The sequence below is a fragment of the Caretta caretta genome, chromosome 1 (assembly GCF_965140235.1).
Source record: "Caretta caretta isolate rCarCar2 chromosome 1, rCarCar1.hap1, whole genome shotgun sequence".
In the NCBI taxonomy this organism is placed as follows: domain Eukaryota; kingdom Metazoa; phylum Chordata; order Testudines; family Cheloniidae; genus Caretta; species Caretta caretta.
This window is the reverse complement of record NC_134206.1, coordinates 265,987,969-266,007,940: the sequence shown is the minus strand read 5'-3', so window position 1 is coordinate 266,007,940 and position 19,972 is coordinate 265,987,969. Positions and strand designations below refer to the sequence as shown.

Here is a 19,972-nt window from a genome sequence, read left to right as displayed (position 1 = left end):
GAGTGAGGCTCTCAGTCTTTTGTGGAACATGTCTCCTCACTCCGCCTTTCACACATGCAGAGTATTGCAAGATCATATGTGGATAAACAGTATCCAGGGTTAGAGAAAGGACTGAAAAAATCCCAAGTGTCTAATAAGGACTATAACCCTCATACTTCAGCGCATAAACCAGCCTCACCCTAATGGGGTTTAGGGAGACATTTTTCCTGTGGGCAAATTGTTTCATAGCTCCCTTATACAGTTTCCTTCAAAGCCTCTTGTGTGGGCCACTATTAGAGAAAATACCAGACTAGGTGGCCCACTGGTCTGATCCAGTCTAGCATTTGTGTGTTCCTATGTTGTGTGTCTAGTCTGGTATAATGTGGCCTCCATGGCATTTTTAGGCATCTGCTCCTTATCTCCCATAGCAGAGACATGGTCTCTCGTGCCACCCATACAATCAGCTGTCCCGGGAGTGGTCCATGCTGAGGCCAGACTGTCTGATTGGCCATGGTGCAGTTGGAGGATGAGACCCTCTGGGACTTAGTGCACAGAGAAGGGAAATAGCTTCCCTGGTACAAGCAGGGGGTAGTCTCATTGGGTTGGGGTGCAGAGGACTGGGGAGGAGTGCCCAGGGCTCAGAAGAAAGGAAAGGGGCATCTGGAGCTACTCCCTGGTGCCAGCATGGGGTACTCTCACCAGCCTTGCCCCTCCAGAGTGCATAGCATGGAAATGTCTCTGTGGGAGCAGCAGGGGTCACTGCTCTCCAGTTGGTCTCAGTGCAGAGGTGTCAGGGTCAGATTGTTCGGCATCAGCCCCGTAACCTGTGCAGAACAGTGAGGCACTGGGACCCTATCTTTCTGCCAGACTTTTATCTCCGAAGTTGAAGGTTTCACCAGTGCCAGGTGCTTAGTTCCCACACTGTTGGGAGAACGACGTCTGACCAAGAAACCACTGACGTGTCACCTTTCCAGGCAGAGTCCAAAGCAGAGCCCATGACAAGGAGAGGAGACATCAGGATAATGGCGACCTCTGCCTTGTGGTGTCTCTTTTTTTCCCTCCTCACTTGGGGCTGCCCATCAGGATGTGCTGAGGAGAGCCCTGCGCCCCATGGTAAGAAAGTGACCCTGTGGTCAGGCCAGAAAACGAATGGGGTGGGTGAGAGAGCCACTGGGGTCAGCGTGTACAGTGGATGAAGGGATGTGAGATGTGAGTCCCCTCACAGAGGTTTGTCAGTATCCAGAGGGGGGAGAGATGTGCCGAGATCAGCATGCACAGAGTGCGCGCGTGTATGGTAGTGGGGTGTGTGTGTGTGTGTGTGTGTGTGGGTTCTTAGCTCTGGGCTGCTCTCCATGCCTGATATGATTCTGACATTTCGTCCTCGTGCTCCCTCCAGACGTCACTGGAGACACAAAGAAACCTGTGCTTTTGAGAGATATTGCAGCCACAACAGTCTTCATCAGTGCTGCTGAGGTGGCCGTCATTGGATTCTTCCAGGTCTGTTTAGATAATCTCTCAGTTCCCTGGTTACATTGCTATTGATTACTTGTATTCCACCGGGGTTGGAGCCCCTTGGGCTGGGTGCTGTACAAACACAGAGTAAAGACAGTCCCCAACTCAAACTGCTTACAATCTAAATAGAAAAGACAGACGTGGGCAGAAGGGGAGGGGATAATAACAAACAAGCAGAGTGATCAGGGCGAAGGGGTAAACATTCTGTGAACTCTATAGTTGGGGATGGGGTAATGGGGGGGGCATAGAGGGGTGAGTTAAGGAGCACAGGAATAGGAAATGGAAGAAGGGAAATATTGAGGTGGAATGGAGGGAAGGATGCAGGGGAGCATAGGTCACAGAATTTAAGGCCAGAAAGGACCTTAATGGAGAATGGAAGGCAGGGGGATCAAGACTGCAGTGGAGGGACCCTCTGCAGGACCCTCACTGCACTGATGAAATTCAATAAAGACAAGTGAAATGTACTTCACTTAAGAAGAAAAAGTCAAATGCATGACTACAAAATGGGGACTAACTGTCTAGGCAGTAGTACCACTGAGAAGAAGCTGGGGGTTATAGTGGACCACAAAGTGAATATGAGTCATCAATGTGATGCAGCTGCAAAAAAGGCTAATATGATTCTGGGATGTATTAACAGGAGTGTTGTATGTAAGACACATGAGGTAATTGTCCCGCTGTACTTTCCACTGGTGAGGTCCCAGCTGGAGTTCTGTGTCCAGTACTGGGCACCACAATTTCGGAAGGATGTGGAAAAATAGGACAGAGACCCTAGGAGAGCAACAAAAATTATCAAAGGTTTAGAAAACCTGACCTATGAGGAAAGGGTGAAAAAACTGGGCTCGTATAGTTTTGAGAAAAGAAGACTGAGTGGCAACCTGATAACAGCCTTCAAATGTTAAGAGCTGTTCTAAAGAGGATGGTGATCAATTGTTCTCCATGCCCACAGGCGGTAGGAGAAGAAGTAATGGGCTTAATCTGCAGCAAGGGAGATTTAGGTTAGATATTAGGAAAAACTTTCTAACTATAAGGGTAGTTAAGCTCTGAAATAGGCTTCCAAGGCAGGTCATGGAGTCCCCATCACTGGAGTGTTTAAAAACAAGTTTGACAAACACCTGTCAGGGATGGTCTAGGTTTACTTGGTCCTGTCACAGTGCAGGGGGCTGGACTTGATGACTTCTCGAGGTCCCCTGCAGCCCTACATATCTACGATTCTGTGACAGTGAGGGAGGAGACTTATGCAGGCACCCAATCAGCAGGAAGGATAACAAAACTCCCAGAGTAAGAACAGAAGGAAGTAGCGCCCAAAGGACATCACTGGTGTCTAAGGTTCCAAAGGTGCCTCCTGCCAGCCCCACTGATTTGCTGTTGCTTTCTTGGCTCATGGCTTTTGTCAGGGAGGGAAACTATGTACTCTCCAAACAGGCTGCTTCCCAGGAGCTTCTACCCCCTTAACCCACATGTTCCTTTGGTTGGAGGAGGTGGGGGGGCTATAAAGGACTCCCCATGACTGGTTTATTGGAAAGACTCTCTAATTTCAGAAATAATACATGCCCATGTAACAAAAGGTGATTCGTAAGGGGCAGAGTTAAGGCTGAGTGTTTTAAACAGAACTGATGATTTCTGCTGTTTGAGTGTCTACCACACAAGCGCTACCTTCTCAGATTATAGTGTCACAGAATTTTCTCTGGGTCTTCTCTTTCGGCATGCCTAGTACAAGGGGGGCACACAGGGTGAAAGTGATTCCTGTGCAGAGGGCCAGGTGGAGGCCTGATCATCACTTATGTCCTGGCTCAGCTCTCAGACTCATTCTTAAGTGGGGCCTAGGCCTTGCGTTGACCATCTGCACAGAGGTTAATTTCACCCTGCATGAGGCTGGGCTTCACTGCACACAGTAAGGCATATTTCTTCTCTACAAACCTTCCGTCTGGTTTTGAGCATGCAGCTGAACTAGTGTAACACAAACGCAGCACACACCCTGCCTTGGCTCAGAACATTATGCTGTCCTGGGGAAAAGAGTACTATCACTGCACATGCCCTGGAAGTGTGAGAAATGCGATGGCCACAGGCCCAAATCAAACCCAATTTTTCACTGGAAGCCTCCCAAACTCACTCTCAGGGAGGATTGTTCCATGCCTTGTTTCAGCTAGCCATTTCGATATTATATCCAGGGCCATCCCTAGAGCGGTGCGGGGCCCAGGACAAATCGGCCTCCCCTCTAGTCTCCTCACTATCCACCTGCCACGTGCAGCCACCGCTCTCCTCTCCATCCGCCCGCCTGCTGCCCACTGCTCGCCTCCCCTCTAGTCTCCTCGCTATCCACCTGGCACGTGCAGCCACCGCTCTCCTCTCCATCCGCCCGCCTGCTGCCCACTGCTCGCCTCCCCACTAGTCTCCTCGCTGTCCGTCCAGCGTCCTCCTGTTCACCTGACTGCCGCTCTCCTCCTCACCGTGCGTCTGCCTGCCGCTCGCCTCCCCGTTCGCTTCCTCACCCCTCTTGCCCACCCATCTCCCGCCTGCCTCCTCACTTGAATATCGGGACAAATGGTGTCCCGATCATACATCTTTTGAGTTGTTGCCCGGGAAGCTTGAGGTAGGGAAAGAGGGAGACTTTCCCTTCAATGTCCTGGAAACAAGGGAAGGAAGAAGCTGATGAGGAGGAAGAGTATGGGGTAAAAGAGATTAGCTTGCAGGACCTGTTTTTACACTCATACACACACAGTCACATTGCTGTGCAGGGGATGGTGTGTGTATGGGGGGGTGAACAAAGAATAAACATGAAGGACAATGATTATGCTGATTACTAAGGAGGAGGAAATGGATGACGCTAAAGGAACCAGCCCCCCAACTTTCTTCCAGTACCCACTCCTCAGACAGTCAGATTTTAGATTCAGATACAACACAGGTTAAGCCCTCCGCAGTCCCTTCACCTCCTTCTGATACCCAATAGTCTCCATGACCCCCACTTCCCTCTCCCTGAACCCCATCAGCTCACCTGCCCCTACCTGACCTTCAGTACAGGTTCCCTGACTCCTCCCCAATTCCCTGCTGCTGACACTCAGTCCCTTCTTAACCCCCAAGCTTTCACCCTCCCCACAATGATGTGCACACAGCTAGAAATAAGCAGGCAGGATGTGAGTGGGGTGTGGGGAGGTGGATTGGGAACACATGTTCTGGTGGGGAGACTTGAGCTGTGCTTGGAAACGAAGCCCCTCTTCTCCTGAGACTTGGAGGGTAGAGTGGCAGAGTGCTTACACCCGCTCTAGTCTGAGCGGCCACAAGATGTCACCGTTAGTCCCTGCAAATCTCAGCTGCTGCCAAAGCAGCTGTCTGGCCAATGTCAAGAGGGAGAAGAAAACCTGGGTGAGTAGCTTCAGCTGGTTCTAATATTATTTTCTCTTTCTTTACTTCTCCTTCCCCCTCCTTCTTTTTCTCTTTCTCTCTCCTTTTACTATGCCCTTTCTCTCTCTTCTTGTCCATCTCTCCTTCCCTCCATGTCTCCATCTTCCTTCTCCTTTTTTACTCTCTTTCCCACTCCTTCAGGAATTAGAGAGGCCAGAAGTTTCGAACTTCCACACTGTTGTAGGAAAAATCCAGGAGGTGCCGTTTGGACTCAGCACCAACCCCGAGGTCCTGTCTCATTATAACATCACGAGCAATACCATCTCCATCTTTCGCATGGTATGTCTGCCTCATGCCTCTGCCCCGTCTGCCCACGTTGCTCGGGGCACTGAAAACCGTTCTGTAATGGTGAGATCCAGAACTGTTTCCCCTTCACTGCTGCCTGGGTATCAGAGAACATGTTCAGGGTGATATGGATGAAGGTTTCTGCTAGCATGGAGAAGGCCAGACCAAAGGAGGAAGGATGGGGGCTTCTGGAGAACAATTCACTTTTGCATTTTGAGTAGGATCCTAACTGTTCAAGGGGTGAATTAAAACAGCGGTGGAAAAACTTTCAAAAGTGATTGGGTAGTGTTGAGCCACTTTAGTTCGGGAACAGTTTGACTGTAGACACAGCCGGGAGATTTGGGTTTGAATCCCAGCTCCTTCCCTAACTCACTGTGTGGTACTGGGCAAATCACACATCTCTGTGCTGCTGTTTCCCGAGCTATAAAGTGGAGATAATAAGAGTTATCTAGCTACCTACCTCACAATGGACTGTGTTTACACTTGACTATTTCCCACCATTACTAATTCCGGTGCAGATTCATTGGAGGTAGCAATAGCAGGAGATCCAGTAAGGATATGGCACCAGCATTTTTACTATTGTATTGTCTAGCCCTGGTCGGAACAAATGTAGTTGATGACATGGTAGTAAAAATGCAACAGTGGCAGCCACTGGTGCCTTCTGTTCCCTACAGCTTCAGCTGTTTCTTCCATTGGTGGAACTCCACTGGGGTTAGCAGTGGTGGAAAAAATTAGGAGAAAAGGCTAGTGGAGACAAGGCCAGGGATGCTGTGATGATAAATTAGTGAATGTTTGTACAGTGTTTTGAAAGTATAAGTTTATTAGTGTTGTGCCTAGATGTTGCCTGGGTATCCTATAAATATCTAAGATGGATAGTGTTATTGTATAAACACTGTTCATGTTCACTAGTAAAGAATGTCCTGATCTGAGGCATCTTTAGAAAGGCCCTGATTCTGGGGTTCCCTGCTGCCCCTGTACACCAGCTCTGCCAGTGTATAGGGCCCTCAGGGCTGGCAGATTTTCTCACTCAGAAATGCCTGTGGCATATGGGAGTTCCCTGTGGTGCCCATCCCCTTGAAGTCCCTGATGTAGGGGCATGACAGCAAAGTGGCTGGGGGAAAGAGCAAGGCATATTTGGGACAGGCAGGAGAGTGGCCAGAGTACGGTTTGCTCTGGCTGTTCTGGGCTGCTTTAATGGCCCATAGAGGGCTCTTTCAGAAGAACATAAATTAGAGATGCCCCAGGGACTATTCCTGTCCCCAGCTGGCCTCAGGTGCAAAGATGGTGTAAGCCACCTTTGTCTTTTCTGCCTGCTCTAATCACTTCCTGAGCTGAGCTCAGGCGCTTTATGGATAGTCTAATGTAGCTAGATCTCTCCCCCTTCTGTGTAAAAGAGAATGAGTGAATATCACATGAGATCTAGTAGTTGACACTGGATTTACTGTCAGCAGGTGCTACAAACTGCAAAAACACTTATCTCTACGATGGGCTCTTAGTCATAATCATTTTCTTCCAAGGACATTTAAGGATCTTTTGTTTTTGAAATGTGGGAGAGATTAAGGATAATTAAGGTGGGAGGATAGAGGAAACTGATAGAGGCAATTGCATGACATTTGAAACAATTCACATTAAATACAATCTTCCCAATGCATGCTTCTTCCACTTTTGCCACTGAAACATCATTTAATGGAAAAAAACAACAGATCGAATCCCCAAGCCAGAATAAATTTTGACTGGCAATTTGTTTGTAAAATTTCCACTGACAAAAGTTAGTTTATATTAGATATATTTTTTTTCCTGAATAAGTGTGTAGGAGTAGGATCAGATCTTTTTGAAAAAAGAAATTGGAACAGGAACTTGGAATAAAATATTCATCAGAGGAAGCACTGGGAAGACAGGCAGACAAATCAAAAGGACAGCAATTAATCAAAGACATAAAACAATGTTCCTTTATTTTTGCATAGCATGGAAACACCATAAAGGGTACCAAACTTAAACCACAATGACTATACTCCTGGGCCAGATCCTCCGCTGATATAAATTGGTGTTGCTTTGTTGAAGTCAGTAGAGGTATGCTGATCTTTGCCAGCTGAGGATCTGGCTTGATCAACGGAAAAAGGACATAATTAATTGAGGTAATTATATGTTATGAGGGTAGGGTGTGACAGAGCCATTTGGATCTGAGCTAAACTGTTAAATGCAACACTTTTTTTTAGAGATGCATCCTTTGCATAATCCAAGAGTATATCTGAATATAATTTCTCAGGAATGGGAATCAATAGGTTGCAGTCCAAAGCCCACTGAAGTAAATGGGAGCCTTTGCCTTTGGTGTTGATAGACTTTGGATCAGCCCCAAGGGCCTGTTTGATTTTACTTGTGCTGGTTTTGGATTGCACTAGTGGGACTCCACTGATTTCAGTGGCATTACCCCTGATTTACATCAGTGTAAGTGAGAGAAGAATCATCCCCTGTGATTTCAGGAGCAACTAATTCAGCGGCTTAAAGGAGCATAGGAACATATTGGATCAAAGACACAGTGACAGTGACCATGGGATGGAAAAAAGGGTTGCATGCCTGCACACCTCTGGCACAGCTAACGTACATGTAGAGGGTGAGCAGACATAGCGAATAAAATATGGGACATCTATGTGGACAGAAGTTCCATGAGCCTAGCACAGCATGTTTGGAAAAGGCAATTAAATTCCAAAGGGCTCAGCTGTACTCTACTGTTCTGTAGCTCCACAGCCCAATCCCTTGATTTAGCCGTCTCCTGAAATGTAACTGCATGTGTAGCTGTTATACTTCGGGGGTTAGCTGTTGTTTGATGTTTTCCCTTTCTCCCTGTTTATGGGGAAGAGAGCGGAAGAGACTCTCAATAAAACAGCTTCCAGATAGTGATGAAGGGTTGGAGGGGGGAGATGAGATGGGATTGTTCCCTAAAGATGATCTTTGCGAGGCCTGATTTTCTCTTGGCTGTACTGGAAAAATTCCTCTCTTTATTGGAGAGATTTCCTGCTTGCACAATGTTTCCAGGAAATCCACACAGGCCTGTGCCAATGTTTATTACTTTTAGAAAGAATGAAATAAGCAGAACTTTTTTAAAGGAGAGGGCGAGAGCGATGGAGGGAGTTGGGTTTGTTTAATGCTGTCTCCCCAGAAGGCCCAGGAGAGATTGTCAGCTAATCCCCCCTGGCTCCAGTGGAGTTTGAGTTGACGATACAGGGATGTCTGGCACCCTTAGTGTTTCCTCCTATTCCATGAGTTTGTCCTGTCATGGGAAGCTTGAGGAAGAGACTGGGCAAAAGAGCAAGATGGCAGATTTATAGGCCCAGTGGTCCCCAAGAGAGTTTCCAGTGGTGAAAGGTGTGTGTATGAAGGCATCCACAGGTGTCTATGTGCACAGGAGCATTTGTGTATGTCTGCCCGTGCCACTGGACAGAGGGCAGGGAAGGGGTACTGAATGGAGAACAGCAGTGATTTAAGGTTTCCTTGCATCGTTGTAGGTGGATGACAAACGTCAAGATTTGGAACTCACCGATGGCAAAAAAATGGATGCCACCAAGATGAGCCGTTTCATTCGGATCAATGAGCTGCGACTGGTGACAGAGTACAACCCTGTGGTAACTAAGGATCCCCCAAACCCCCTCCCACACACCCACCTTCTCTTAGGCTCTGTCTAGTTGGCTGGTTTTTCATTCTGGGGGGATGATAGGATCCTGACTTGCAGCGACTGTTGGTGGGCAAAGAGCACAGTGCAGGAGCCATGCAGGTGTCTGTGCGGACACCTCTACCACTGCCTCTCACTCCTGATGGGCAATGCCCCCTTGTATTCACAGGAGCAAAGGGATCACCATATTGAATCAGACCTGTGGTCCATCTAAACCAGTATGCTGTCTCCAAAAGTGGACAGTAGCAGCTGCTTCAGAGAAGGCTCAGGAAATCCTGCAGAGGATTTCCCACAGGGGAAATTTCTTCCTAACTCTGATCTATTAGTGGTTGGCTTAAGCCCTGAAGCATGAAGACTTCTATCCCTCGTCAAACATCCACATACAGTCTAATGTAGCTGTGGATAGTCTCATTATCCATATAAATGTCGAGCCCCTTTTTGAATCCTACTAAACTCTTGGCCTCAAAGGTATCCTGTGGTGGTGAGTTCTGCCAGCTAATTATCTATTATTCGAGTCCTGCCCTTCATCTCACAGCTCTGCAAAAGCCTTTCAGTCCTGACCTGCAGCATTATTCCTTCAATTCAATCCCCAGCCCCTCTTCCTGCCTCCCCCCTCTCAAACTACTTAGCCCACCCATCTCAAGTCTGACTTGGAGCGCCCATGCTGTTTCATTCGTTAGGCCACAGCACAGCTCTACAGTTCTTACCTGGCGGGCCTCCTGCTGGTCCAGTCCCGGAGCGCAACCTGCTCTGCTAATATACCTGCCTTTCTTTAGTTTAATATTTATTCTAGGCTCACAAATGTATAAATAAACTAGTTTCTTTTAAGTATATTATAGGCCCCAAACAATATAAGGCCACATGGGTCAAAGCAAGCCCTGCAGAACTCCCTACCTTCCATTCTTTGGGCCCTCACAGCTTCCCCCGGACCCGTGAACCCTGGCTTGCTGCAACACCTCCTGCTTTCCCAGGCCTGTGCCCTCTCAAGCAGCACTTCCAATACACCTCAATCCTGACTCAACTCACCTCACCGCCTGCTTCTCCAGGCCTGTCCATTCCCACAGGGTCTTCCAGCTCTCCTCACGCTTGACTTGCAGCCCCCTGCTATTCCAGTCCTGACCTCTCCCACCCTCAGGCAACATTATGCAGAGGTGTTATGGGGGTGGATGAAAGTCCACTAGCAATTAGGCTACGGTGAAACTCTGGTACTTAGGCCCTCCCACACTACCTGAGACCTGGTGCTCCCTGATGGAAGGCTGTTACAGAAATGCACTCCCTGACCCCATCCCTATTAGTCGGCTCACTCTTTCCTCTCCTTCATAGAAATGCTGGCAGGCATTTACACAGGCTGCCTCTGTGGTCTGGACTGGCACATGGAGAGGCATAGGGTCAGAGGCAGCCTGGCCAGACTTCTGTTTGGTTTGAGGGAGCGGCTGCGGCACTTCAGGAAGTGGGTGGGGGGAAAAGTCAGATGACAATTTGCCCACCAACTGGAGACTGTGCAAAAAACACCATTGGCGGTACCAACCCAGAGTGTCTTCACAGAGGGCCAGTGTGTGCTGCCTGCTTTCCCCCTTCCCTGGGGGGTGGGGGGGTGTCCAACCCATTTCTTCCTGAAGAGCTGCAGATGGAGACTTAACCCTCTGCGCTCCCACCTACCCAGCTCACACGTTGCTTAGTCAACAGTTTCTATTTTAAGACGCATCCCCACCACTCACAGCTAATGTTAAAGAAAGAAAACGAGGTGCTGGAGAAGCTTCCTGGTTAACTCCATGAACTCCCCAAGTTGCTTACTCCCATCCCCTCCAGATCCCAGTCCCGAGTCCCTTGCAACCCCTAGTTCCCTGTGGTCCCTGTTATCCAGGCACCTCAAGAGCTCCCAATTCCAGATTCTTGCCCTTCTGGGCTTCAGCTTGCTGTCCCCAGACTCTGTCTTCCTGCCCTCTCCCTGAACAGTCTGTCTTTCCTCCAAGCCTTAGCCCCAGGGCCTCCAGACCCTTGGCTCAGGTGTCCCCCAAACCATGACTTTAGGAGCCTTCAGGGACACAGCTTCAGTTCCTCCAGAGTTTGACTTCAATCTGAGAACATGGCCTGGGTTGTGATTCGTAGAGAGCGAATTCATCTCTGCCATTGGGATTTAGGACTCCAATATTGCAGCAGATTTACTATTCCTAATCGCTGTGTCTGTCTGTTGGTGTCACGTTTGTCTTTGGCAGACGGCAATAGGTTTGTTCAACAGTACAGTCCAGACCCACCTCCTCCTCTTCACAGACAAAACCTCCCAGGACCATACGGAGCGAGTGCGCAGGTACCGGGAGGCAGCGGAACTCTTCCGAGGAAAGGTGAGGCCAAAAGGAGGGGAGGAGAGGCCATAAGAGAGGATTATTTGAGAGGGAAGAAGAGTGACTTCCCCCAGGGGGAGGGAGGAAGTCACCCCACATGCCCAGGGAGAACAGAGGCCAGGTGAGTGGGAAGGGGAGAAGCAAGTGGAGATAGGTGATAGTCCAAGACAAAAGGAGCCAATCTGCTCAACCCTCTTTGGTTCATGATCTAACAGGGAAGGTGCCCAATACACGCTGCATCTCTAAAATCTGCCCTGTGGTTTCAGCTGGATATTGTGTTCTTCTTTGCTTCTTGTCCTAAATAGCTGATGTATTTTGTTGTGAGATGACAAACAGCTGCTGCCTTTCACCCCAGCAATGGTTACATTCCACTGGTGTGCCAAGTGATCTCTGGCTATACAGCTGGAGCTCCCTTTTGGATGCTGAAAAGTGCTATTGAAATGGCCAGATAGCATGAATGCCACAACGATTTTTTAGCTCTCATTAGTTCCCAGGAAAAAAGACCTGTGAATTTGCTGTTTGAAGGGATTTGCAGGTGGGTCCCCTGGGCGTGTGAACAGATTTCCCACAGTGGGGATTCCACAGACAGATTTCCCCTGCCTCCCCGCTGCCACCTGCTCTCCCTGACTACAAACAAGCACTCCCCAAACAGCCCACCTTCCCAGGCTTGGTTCTCAGCTTGCAGTTGGGCTGGACAGGAGCGCATGGGGACGGAACTAGTTAGGAGGCAGACCTGGCAGCAATAGGAAGTCCTGGGCATGGCAGACAAGTTGGGGGAAGAAACCAACAGTGGGGCAGGGGGTTGAGCTGAAGCCCTTTTGGAAGGGTTTTTTGTGGGAGGGAATGGAAGCTGGAAAGAATTGGGGCTGTTGCGTTAGAGCCCAGGGTTGGGTCAGCTGCTGGCAGAGGGCTGAAGCACCTATTAGTGGGGGAGAGAGTGGGTTGAAGAGCAAATATACTAATCCTCAGTGTTTTATGGTTTCAGAGTAAGAGCAGTGTTAGTCTGTATTCGCAAAAAGAAAAGGAGTACTTGTGGCACCTTAGAGACTAACCAATTTCATAGAATCAATCATAGAATCATAGAATCTCAGGGTTGGAAGGGACCTCAGGAGGTCATCTAGTCCAACCCCCTGCTCAAGGCAGGACCAATCCCCAATTAAATCATCCCAGCCAGGGCTTTGTCAAGCCTGACCTTAAAAACTTCTAAGGAAGGAGATTCCACCACCTCCCTAGGCAACGCATTCCAGTGTTTCACCACCCTCCTAGTGAAAAAGTTTTTCCTAATATCAAACCTAAACCTCCCCTACTGCAACTTGAGACCATTACTCCTTGTCCTGTCCTCTTCTACCACTGAGAATAGTCTAGAACCATCCTCTCTGGAACCACCTCTCAGGTAGTTGAAAGCAGCTATCAAATCCCCCCTCATTCTTCTCTTCTGCAGACTAAACAATCCCAGTTCCCTCAGCCTCTCCTCATAAGTCATGTGTTCCAGACCCCTAATCATTTTTGTTGCCCATCGCTGGACTCTCTCCAATTTATCCACATCCTTCTTGTAGTGTGGGGCCCAAAACTGGACACAGTACTCCAGATGAGGCCTCACCAATGTCGAATAGAGGGGGACGATCACGTCCCTCGATCTGCTAGCTATGCCCCTACTTATACATCCCAAAATGCCATTGGCCTTCTTGGCAACAAGGGCACACTGTTGACTCATATCCAGCTTCTCATCCACTGTCACCCCTAGGTCCTTTTCCGCAGAACTGCTGCCTAGCCATTCGGTCCCTAGTCTGTAGCGGTGCATTGGGTTCTTCCGTCCTAAGTGCAGGACCCTGCACTTATCCTTATTGAACCTCATCAGATTTCTTTTGGCCCAATCCTCCAATTTGTCTAGGTCCCTCTGTATCCTATCCCTGCCCTCCAGCGTATCTACCACTCCTCCTAGTTTAGTATCATCTGCAAATTTGCTGAGAGTGCAATCCACACCATCCTCCAGATCTTTTATGAAGATATTGAACAAAACCGGCCCCAGGACCGACCTCGGGGGCACTCCACTTGATACCGGCTGCCAACTAGACATGGAGCCATTGATCACTACCCGTTGAGCCCGACAATCTAGCCAGCTTTCTACCCACCTTGTAGTGCATTCATCCAGCCCATACTTCTTTAACTTGCTGACAAGAATACTGTGGGAGACCGTGTCAAAAGCTTTGCTAAAGTCAAGAAACAATACATCCACTGTTTCCCTTCATCCACAGAACCAGTAATCTCATCATAGAAGGCGATTAGATTAGTCAGGCATGACCTTCCCTTGGTGAATCCATGCTGACTGTTCCTGATCACTTTCCTCTCATGTAAGTGCTTCAGGATTGATTCTTTGAGGACCTGCTCCATGATTTTTCCGGGGACTGAGGTGAGGCTGACTGGCCTGTAGTTCCCAGGATCCTCCTTCTTCCCTTTTTTAAAGATTGGCACTACATTAGCCTTTTTCCAGTCATCTGGGACATGGGGTGCATCCGATGAAGTGAGCTGTAGCTCACGAAAGCTTATGCTCAAATAAATCGGTTAGTCTCTAAGGTGCCACAAGTACTCCTTTTCTTAGTGTTTTAAGGGTTAAGCTCCAGTCATAAAGGCATCCCTTGCCGTTACTTTACATAGATCTCGAACAACCTCCTGCCCCCCACTCGTTTTCCATTGAATCCCCTCTTGTATGTCTACATTTGTTTAGCAGTGAGACACTCACTGAATGCTACTGTGCAGTAGGTGTGGTCTCACCAGTGTCCTGTAACGAGAGACTGTTCCCTCTTTCCTCAATTATATGATGTCTCTTTATACGCAGCTCCAAACTGCATGGCCCTAACACTGATCCCTGCTACACACCCCTAGACATCTCGTCTAATTCAGTGCACTGCTCTTTACCATCATACGCCTTTGAATAGGGTTCCACAGCCAGTTTTCCATTCCTGTGACATGTCCAGCTTCAAGCTAATATGAATTCACTTTCCAAGCAAGACTTCACAAGGCACTTTTCCAAATGGTGTTCTGAGATCCAGCTAGTTTATAAATTATTAGCCAGCCAAGTCCTGACTCCTCACTCAGTTTTTAGTTAGTTTTGACTCAGGCAGAACTCAATGGGAGTTTACCTGAGTGAAAAGAGAGGGAAGATTTCAGGAGCTGACCCATTATTTATTGTTGTTATTGTTATTTTATTTTATGTATGTAGCGCCAGAGATGTACATAATTCTGCATAACACTAGGACTGTACCAGACTAATACCAAGTTCCCTGCCCCAAAAGGCTAGATGGTGACTTGGCTGACACACCCACACAAAGGCCTGAGAGGGAGTAAGAACCACTGCTTACATCCCTACGGGGGCTACCTGGGCTTTAGGTCTGGGCACAAAGGAGTAAGCAGGGCTACTTGCCTGCCTACTCTCTTCCCAGAGCAGATGAACAAGGAGTGGTGGTGGACTGGATGGGAGCATGAGTGGAGCCTTGGTTCCACCCCTTACCTGTTTGCCCGAGAAGCTGAGCCAGCATGGGGGTGGGGGCGGGTAAGTTATTTACTATTGCTACAGGCCAGCAGTAAATTACAAGCCCTGAATAGCAAGCAGGGAGTAGGGAAGGAACTGTGACTTGGAAGGGTATCTGAACTCACAATGGACCCCTAAGAACACAATCTGGAACAAAGCAAAATAAATAGAACAATCCAAGAAAAACAAAACAGACCTCAGCAGAACACAGACCAACCCAATTTAAGCAGAGCAGTGACTGGCTGTTCTAGCTGAAAGCCTCAAGAGTGCGGGAGCTTTGGATATGTTAGCTGGGAAGCTGTTCCAGACGTATGGGGTAGGACAAAAAATGGCAGAAAATGGGAATGAGCAAAGAATTAAAATGATTTTAAATGAAGCTCAGGAGGAAGAGAGGGAGGAAGAAGGGGGTGGTGGTAATGGTATAGGCAGGGGCTGAAGGAGAAGAGGAAAAGCATAACTTTGATGTGGAAGTAAACATAAACCCAAGAAAGGGTATCAAGAAGGTGGAGAGATTTGATAAAAATGGCTGAAAAACCTTGTTCTGCTGGCAGCATTTTGAATGGATTAAAGCAGGAAGAAATGGGAAGTCAGACAGAAGGAGGTTGCGGTAATCCATGAGTGCACTAACTAGGGCACAGGTGATTGTCTTATCAGTTTGGGAAAGAGGAAGGGAGGAATTTTACCTGGGTGTACAAGAAGTCATGGCAGGTTTTGATGAGAGCCTAGCTCTGAGGAAAGGAGTACTTGTAGCACCTTAGAGACTAACCAATTTATTTGAGCATGAGCTTTCGTGAGCTACAGCTCACTTCATCAGATGTATACCGTGGAAACTGCAGCAGACTTTATATACACACAGAGATCATGAAACAATACCTCCTCCCACCCCACTGTCCTGCTGGTAATAGCTTATCTAAAGTGATCATCAGGTGGGCCATTTCCAGCACAAATAGCTCTGAGGAGAGTCCAGTCTATCTGATCTCATTTATCTACCACTTTCTAGCATGTCCCATCACCATGATAGCTGGACTGCTGATGGGAAATAAAGATAACTCCAAGGCTGTGAGCCTTGATAATGGGAAAGCTGCTGCTGATGTCAATGGTATTAAAGAAGAGAGATGAAAGAGAAAGCTTGGGAGGCAGGACAGATGATCTCCGTTACCGTGCAATATAAGTTGGTCTCATTTGAACACATATTTCTGTAGTTATTGCACAAGAGGATGACAGTTGTCAACTTTCATGCAGTAAATAAGCACTCCAACTTTCACAATAAACCAAAAATCAAGCTAATCCCATTTAAAAACAAGGCCAAAACAAGCCAATCCCTAAGAGCCCCAACACTCTATGTGACTAGATCTCCCTGGCGTGCAGTCTGGGACTGTGGTGGGCCCGCTGTGCATCCCTGACTCTCTCCTCCCTTTGCCCCTGCTTGCTGGGAGCTGATCAAAAAAAGAAGCAACAAGCTACAAGCCAAAAACTAGCCAACAAGCAACTCACAAGCCAATTAAGCCAAAAAGAAGCCCAATTTCTGCATTATTTTCGTGGGTTTGGCATGTCTGGTGTGTGGAAACACATTGTACGCAATTGCAAAACTACTTCCTTTGATTCACACAGTGACAAAACAATCTTTAAAACACAATTTATGATGATGATAATAATAATAATAATTAATAATAAGTACAATGTGTCACCTATGCTGCAGCACTCAACAAAACACAGCCATTACATATTTTGGCCATTTAAATAGTGATGGCTTGTGTCACACCTTGGCAGGTTTGAAGGTTGAGAGGTATTCAGGGAATGGAAGCATAACAATACATGAGTTATATACTCAAAAAGAAAAGGAGGACTTGTGGCACCTTAGAGACTAACCAATTTATTTGAGCATAAGCTTTCGTGAGCTACAGCTCACTTCATCGGATGAAAGCTTATGCTCAAATAAATTGTTTAGTCTCTAAGGTGCCACAAGTCCTCCTTTTCTTTTTGCAGATACAGACTAACACGGCTGCTACTCTGAAACCTGGAGTTATATACTGTAACTAACAGCAGAGCATTAATTTTGAGTTTTATAATTGACTATACAGCTGGTATAAACTGGTATTGATTTAAATGGAGCTGTGTTAATTTATACCAGCTGAGGGTTTGGCCCACAATTTGAAATTAGCTTTTGAGTGACGATTTGAGCTAAAAACGCACTTTTCAAGAGCAGCCGGGCTAGGAAAGCTTGAATGCTCAAACATTTGTAGAAAACAAACATGAAAACACCAAGGACAAAGAGGGTTTATTACATGCATCATAATGGACATTGCGAAGGGTCTAGGTGCTGTAAATCTGGTGTAGAGAACAGACTGTATGCTACCTCCACGTTTGTCTTGAAGCTGTAGTGCTGCTATCAGTCGGCTTCATGCAGGGCTGGATAAAGAGGCAAGATAGTTGTTGTTTCTGTGGCAACTGGAGGAAAAGCTGCATTCTCTGAGACACAGGCAGGGTTGTAGTAGCACTCTCAAGCCCCGCAGGGGCAGGAGTGGGGCTGTAGAGGTCTAGTATCTACAGTTAATTACAATGGTATCCTACTAAATCTTTGTGTGATCATGTGTGTCTGCTGTCCCTCAGGGTCTCTAGTTTGCTCTCTCTCCAATGCAGATTCTTTTCATCCTGGTGGACAGCAAGGTGAAGGGCAATGAACGTGTGATATCATTCTTCAACTTGAAGAAGTCCCAGCTGCCAGCTCTGGCTATATTCCACATGCCAGATGAGGAGCAGGATGTGCTGCCCCTGGGTGAGGTCACAGTGGAGCGTGTGCAGGACTTCTGCAATGGCTTCTTAGAGAGAAAGCAAAGGGTGAGTGTACAGTATGTGGGAGAGCATTGCTGCTCACACGCTTCTGAGCAGGACGCTCTTAGCTCTCTGCAACCTCGCCTGTGTCATTTCTTCCACCACGCTTGGGCATCAGATCTCAGCGATAGTACAGCTGACTGGGTTTGGAGAGCCCCTGTCTGCCCCAACTTTTACTTTTTAGCCTAGAGCAATAAGGTGTCATATTCCTTGACTTCAGGACTGGTGTGAGAATCTCATTTAAGGAAGCCATTTCCCTTCCTGAGAGCAGTGCCTGGGGAGATGAAGAGTAGGGCTGCATCAGGATGCAGGGATTAGGAGCAGGGGTGAATGTGTTTGGACCCTGAATATAGCTATAATGGGGGTCAGGGAGACAGAACGTGGCTTTAGAATGAAAATTCACCAAGAACCTTTCAGATCAAAGGACTCAAAGTTGGGCCAAATCTACCTGAGATTAATCACCACCCCTTTGCAGAGGGAGGGGAAACTTAACCTCCATTTTCATTCAGTGCTGAGCTTCTATTGCTTTTATAATGGCTTAGCTTGCTGTACTAAGAGCCCTTGTGTGCCAGAGGTCCCATGGCCTGTGCTGCCCCATGAAAGTAACTCAGGGGCTACTGAAATGGGATGGGGAAATTAGGCAACATAGGCTGTTGAAGCAGGAATTTAAATATTTTTCCCCCTTAATCTCTGTGTGGAAAACCATGATGGTATCAACCCAGCTTTCCTGCCCCTACTGTATTTTAGAAAGAAGATCCCAGCCCAGAGGAGAAGACAGAGCTCTGACTCCCATCTCAATCACCAGATAAAAGACTGTGGCTCTGCCCAGTGCCACCTGCAGTCAGTATAAGAAGAGTTCACTGTGCCCAACATCTCTGGAGACCCTGAGACAATAGGAATATGAGGCCAAGTCAACTATGATCAACCCTTCTCCATTCCATATACATATATGCTCTTTCTCCTCTCTAGGTATCTCCTCTCCTTCTCAATTGCCAATTCCACCCTCGCTCATCTTAATGCTCCAGGAACCATGGCACTGTACTGCATTGGTCCTTCTGGGTTCCCACTGCCTCTTGCCATATACGAGAGCAAGAGGCAATATGATGAAACTGCCGTGTCAAAAACACGCCTTGCAGAAAGTTTATGCAGAGATTGGCAGCTCTGTTTCCCTGATAACTCTGTCTCTGCCCCCTTAATACATGGTTCTCTCCCCCTCATCTGGCACTGGTACCATGTTGGGGTTCCCTTACACATCTCTCTGGGTCTAGAAGCTGATTTGTCGCCTGAGGTTGCATGACCTATAGCATTACATTTTACTAAATAAAGCAGAAAGTGAATTCTCTGAATTTGTGTGATTTTTTTTTTAATTTAAGTAATAAGCCTAAATATCTCTAAAAGAGCAGGTTCAAGTCTCTCTTTTGGCTGAATTTAAATAACCTTGCTGTATCTAACTAGTCAGATTATTCAGTAAATAATGTTCCTCAACTTATATTCAGAGTGCCCTATGTTTGACTTAGATATTTCTGTTTTACGGTTAGACTGAGGGCTTCTATGTGGAGGTCTAGGGCTGGAATTGCACTTGGTACTACAGGGGTGGGATTGACGTACGTTGGCACAGCTGCCAGGGAGTGCAGAATTGGAAAAGCAAGAAGTGCTGCTACTTTGGATTCAGGTACAAAGGCAGAACTGTGTGGGAACCAAAGACTATAATGGAATGATGTGTTGCCAGGTGGTGGGTTTCTGAGGAATGGAATAGTAAGAAGTGCTGTGGGTCAGGTATACAACTAGTTTGAAATTTCTGAATGAAACTTCTTATCACTGGGAAATGTTGAATCATCAAAACCTAAACTTTTTCTGGGCAAGGGTCAGCTTTAACTAAATTTTTTACTTGAAAAAATGTTGGGGAAAAAGTTTCAAAATTGGCAAAATGTTTTCTTTTGACAATTTTTTAAATGAAAAGTTTTGTTTCGCTGGTTTGAAATGACTTTTGGTTTTGAAATTTAAACCGATTATAGTAAAATAAAAAAAAATTAAAATGGTCTAAATTGAGATGAACCCTTTTTAAACTTCATCCTAGTTTGGGAAAGAAGATTGTTTTGATATCCCAAATATTTCCAAGGGATGGAAAATCATTTCCTTCCTACCTCTAGTCAGGACTGAGAAGACTGAGTTGTCAGTAGAGGAGGTTTTGGAACAAACTGGTAAATTAAACAGTAACAAGTCACTAGGGCTAGATGGGTATTCACTCAAGAGTCCTGAAGGAAATCAAATATGAAATTCCAGAACTACTAACTGTGGCATATGTAACCTATTGCTTAAATCATCCTCTGTACTAGATGACTGGAGGATAGCTGAGGTAACGCTGATTTTTTAAAAAGGTTCCAGAGGCAAAGCTGGCAATTATAGGCCAGCAAGCCTAACTTCAGT

At 47.0% G+C, this 19,972-nt stretch overlaps 1 protein-coding gene across 2 annotated transcripts; it reads left to right on the top strand.

Moving 5' to 3' along the window:
* Positions 1-77: 77 nt before the first annotated feature.
* ERP27 (endoplasmic reticulum protein 27) lies at positions 78-18,887 on the top strand. 2 transcript variants are annotated; one of them, XM_048835412.2, is made up of 7 exons: positions 78-1,092; positions 1,376-1,476; positions 5,032-5,169; positions 8,679-8,795; positions 11,059-11,184; positions 17,354-17,551; positions 18,293-18,887. In XM_048835412.2, the coding sequence occupies exons 1-7, from the start codon at positions 975-977 to the stop codon at positions 18,329-18,331; spliced, it is 837 nt and encodes a 278-aa protein (XP_048691369.1). In that variant the 5' UTR covers positions 78-974; the 3' UTR covers positions 18,332-18,887. The 2 variants fall into 2 exon arrangements, with proteins under 2 accessions (XP_048691369.1, XP_074980359.1); XM_075124258.1 differs by lacking the exon at positions 11,059-11,184.
* The last annotated feature ends 1,085 nt before the right edge of the window (positions 18,888-19,972 follow it).

Bases quoted from the DNA above. Each gene is read 5' to 3' on its own strand.
- ERP27 (XM_048835412.2), top strand. From the start codon at position 975: ATGACAAGGAGAGGAGACATCAGGATAATGGCGACCTCTGCCTTGTGG. The intron at 1,477-5,031 runs GTCTGTTTAGAT...CCACTCCTTCAG, and splicing joins CCGTCATTGGATTCTTCCAG to GAATTAGAGAGGCCAGAAGT. The intron at 11,185-17,353 runs GTGAGGCCAAAA...TCTCCAATGCAG, and splicing joins CGGAACTCTTCCGAGGAAAG to ATTCTTTTCATCCTGGTGGA.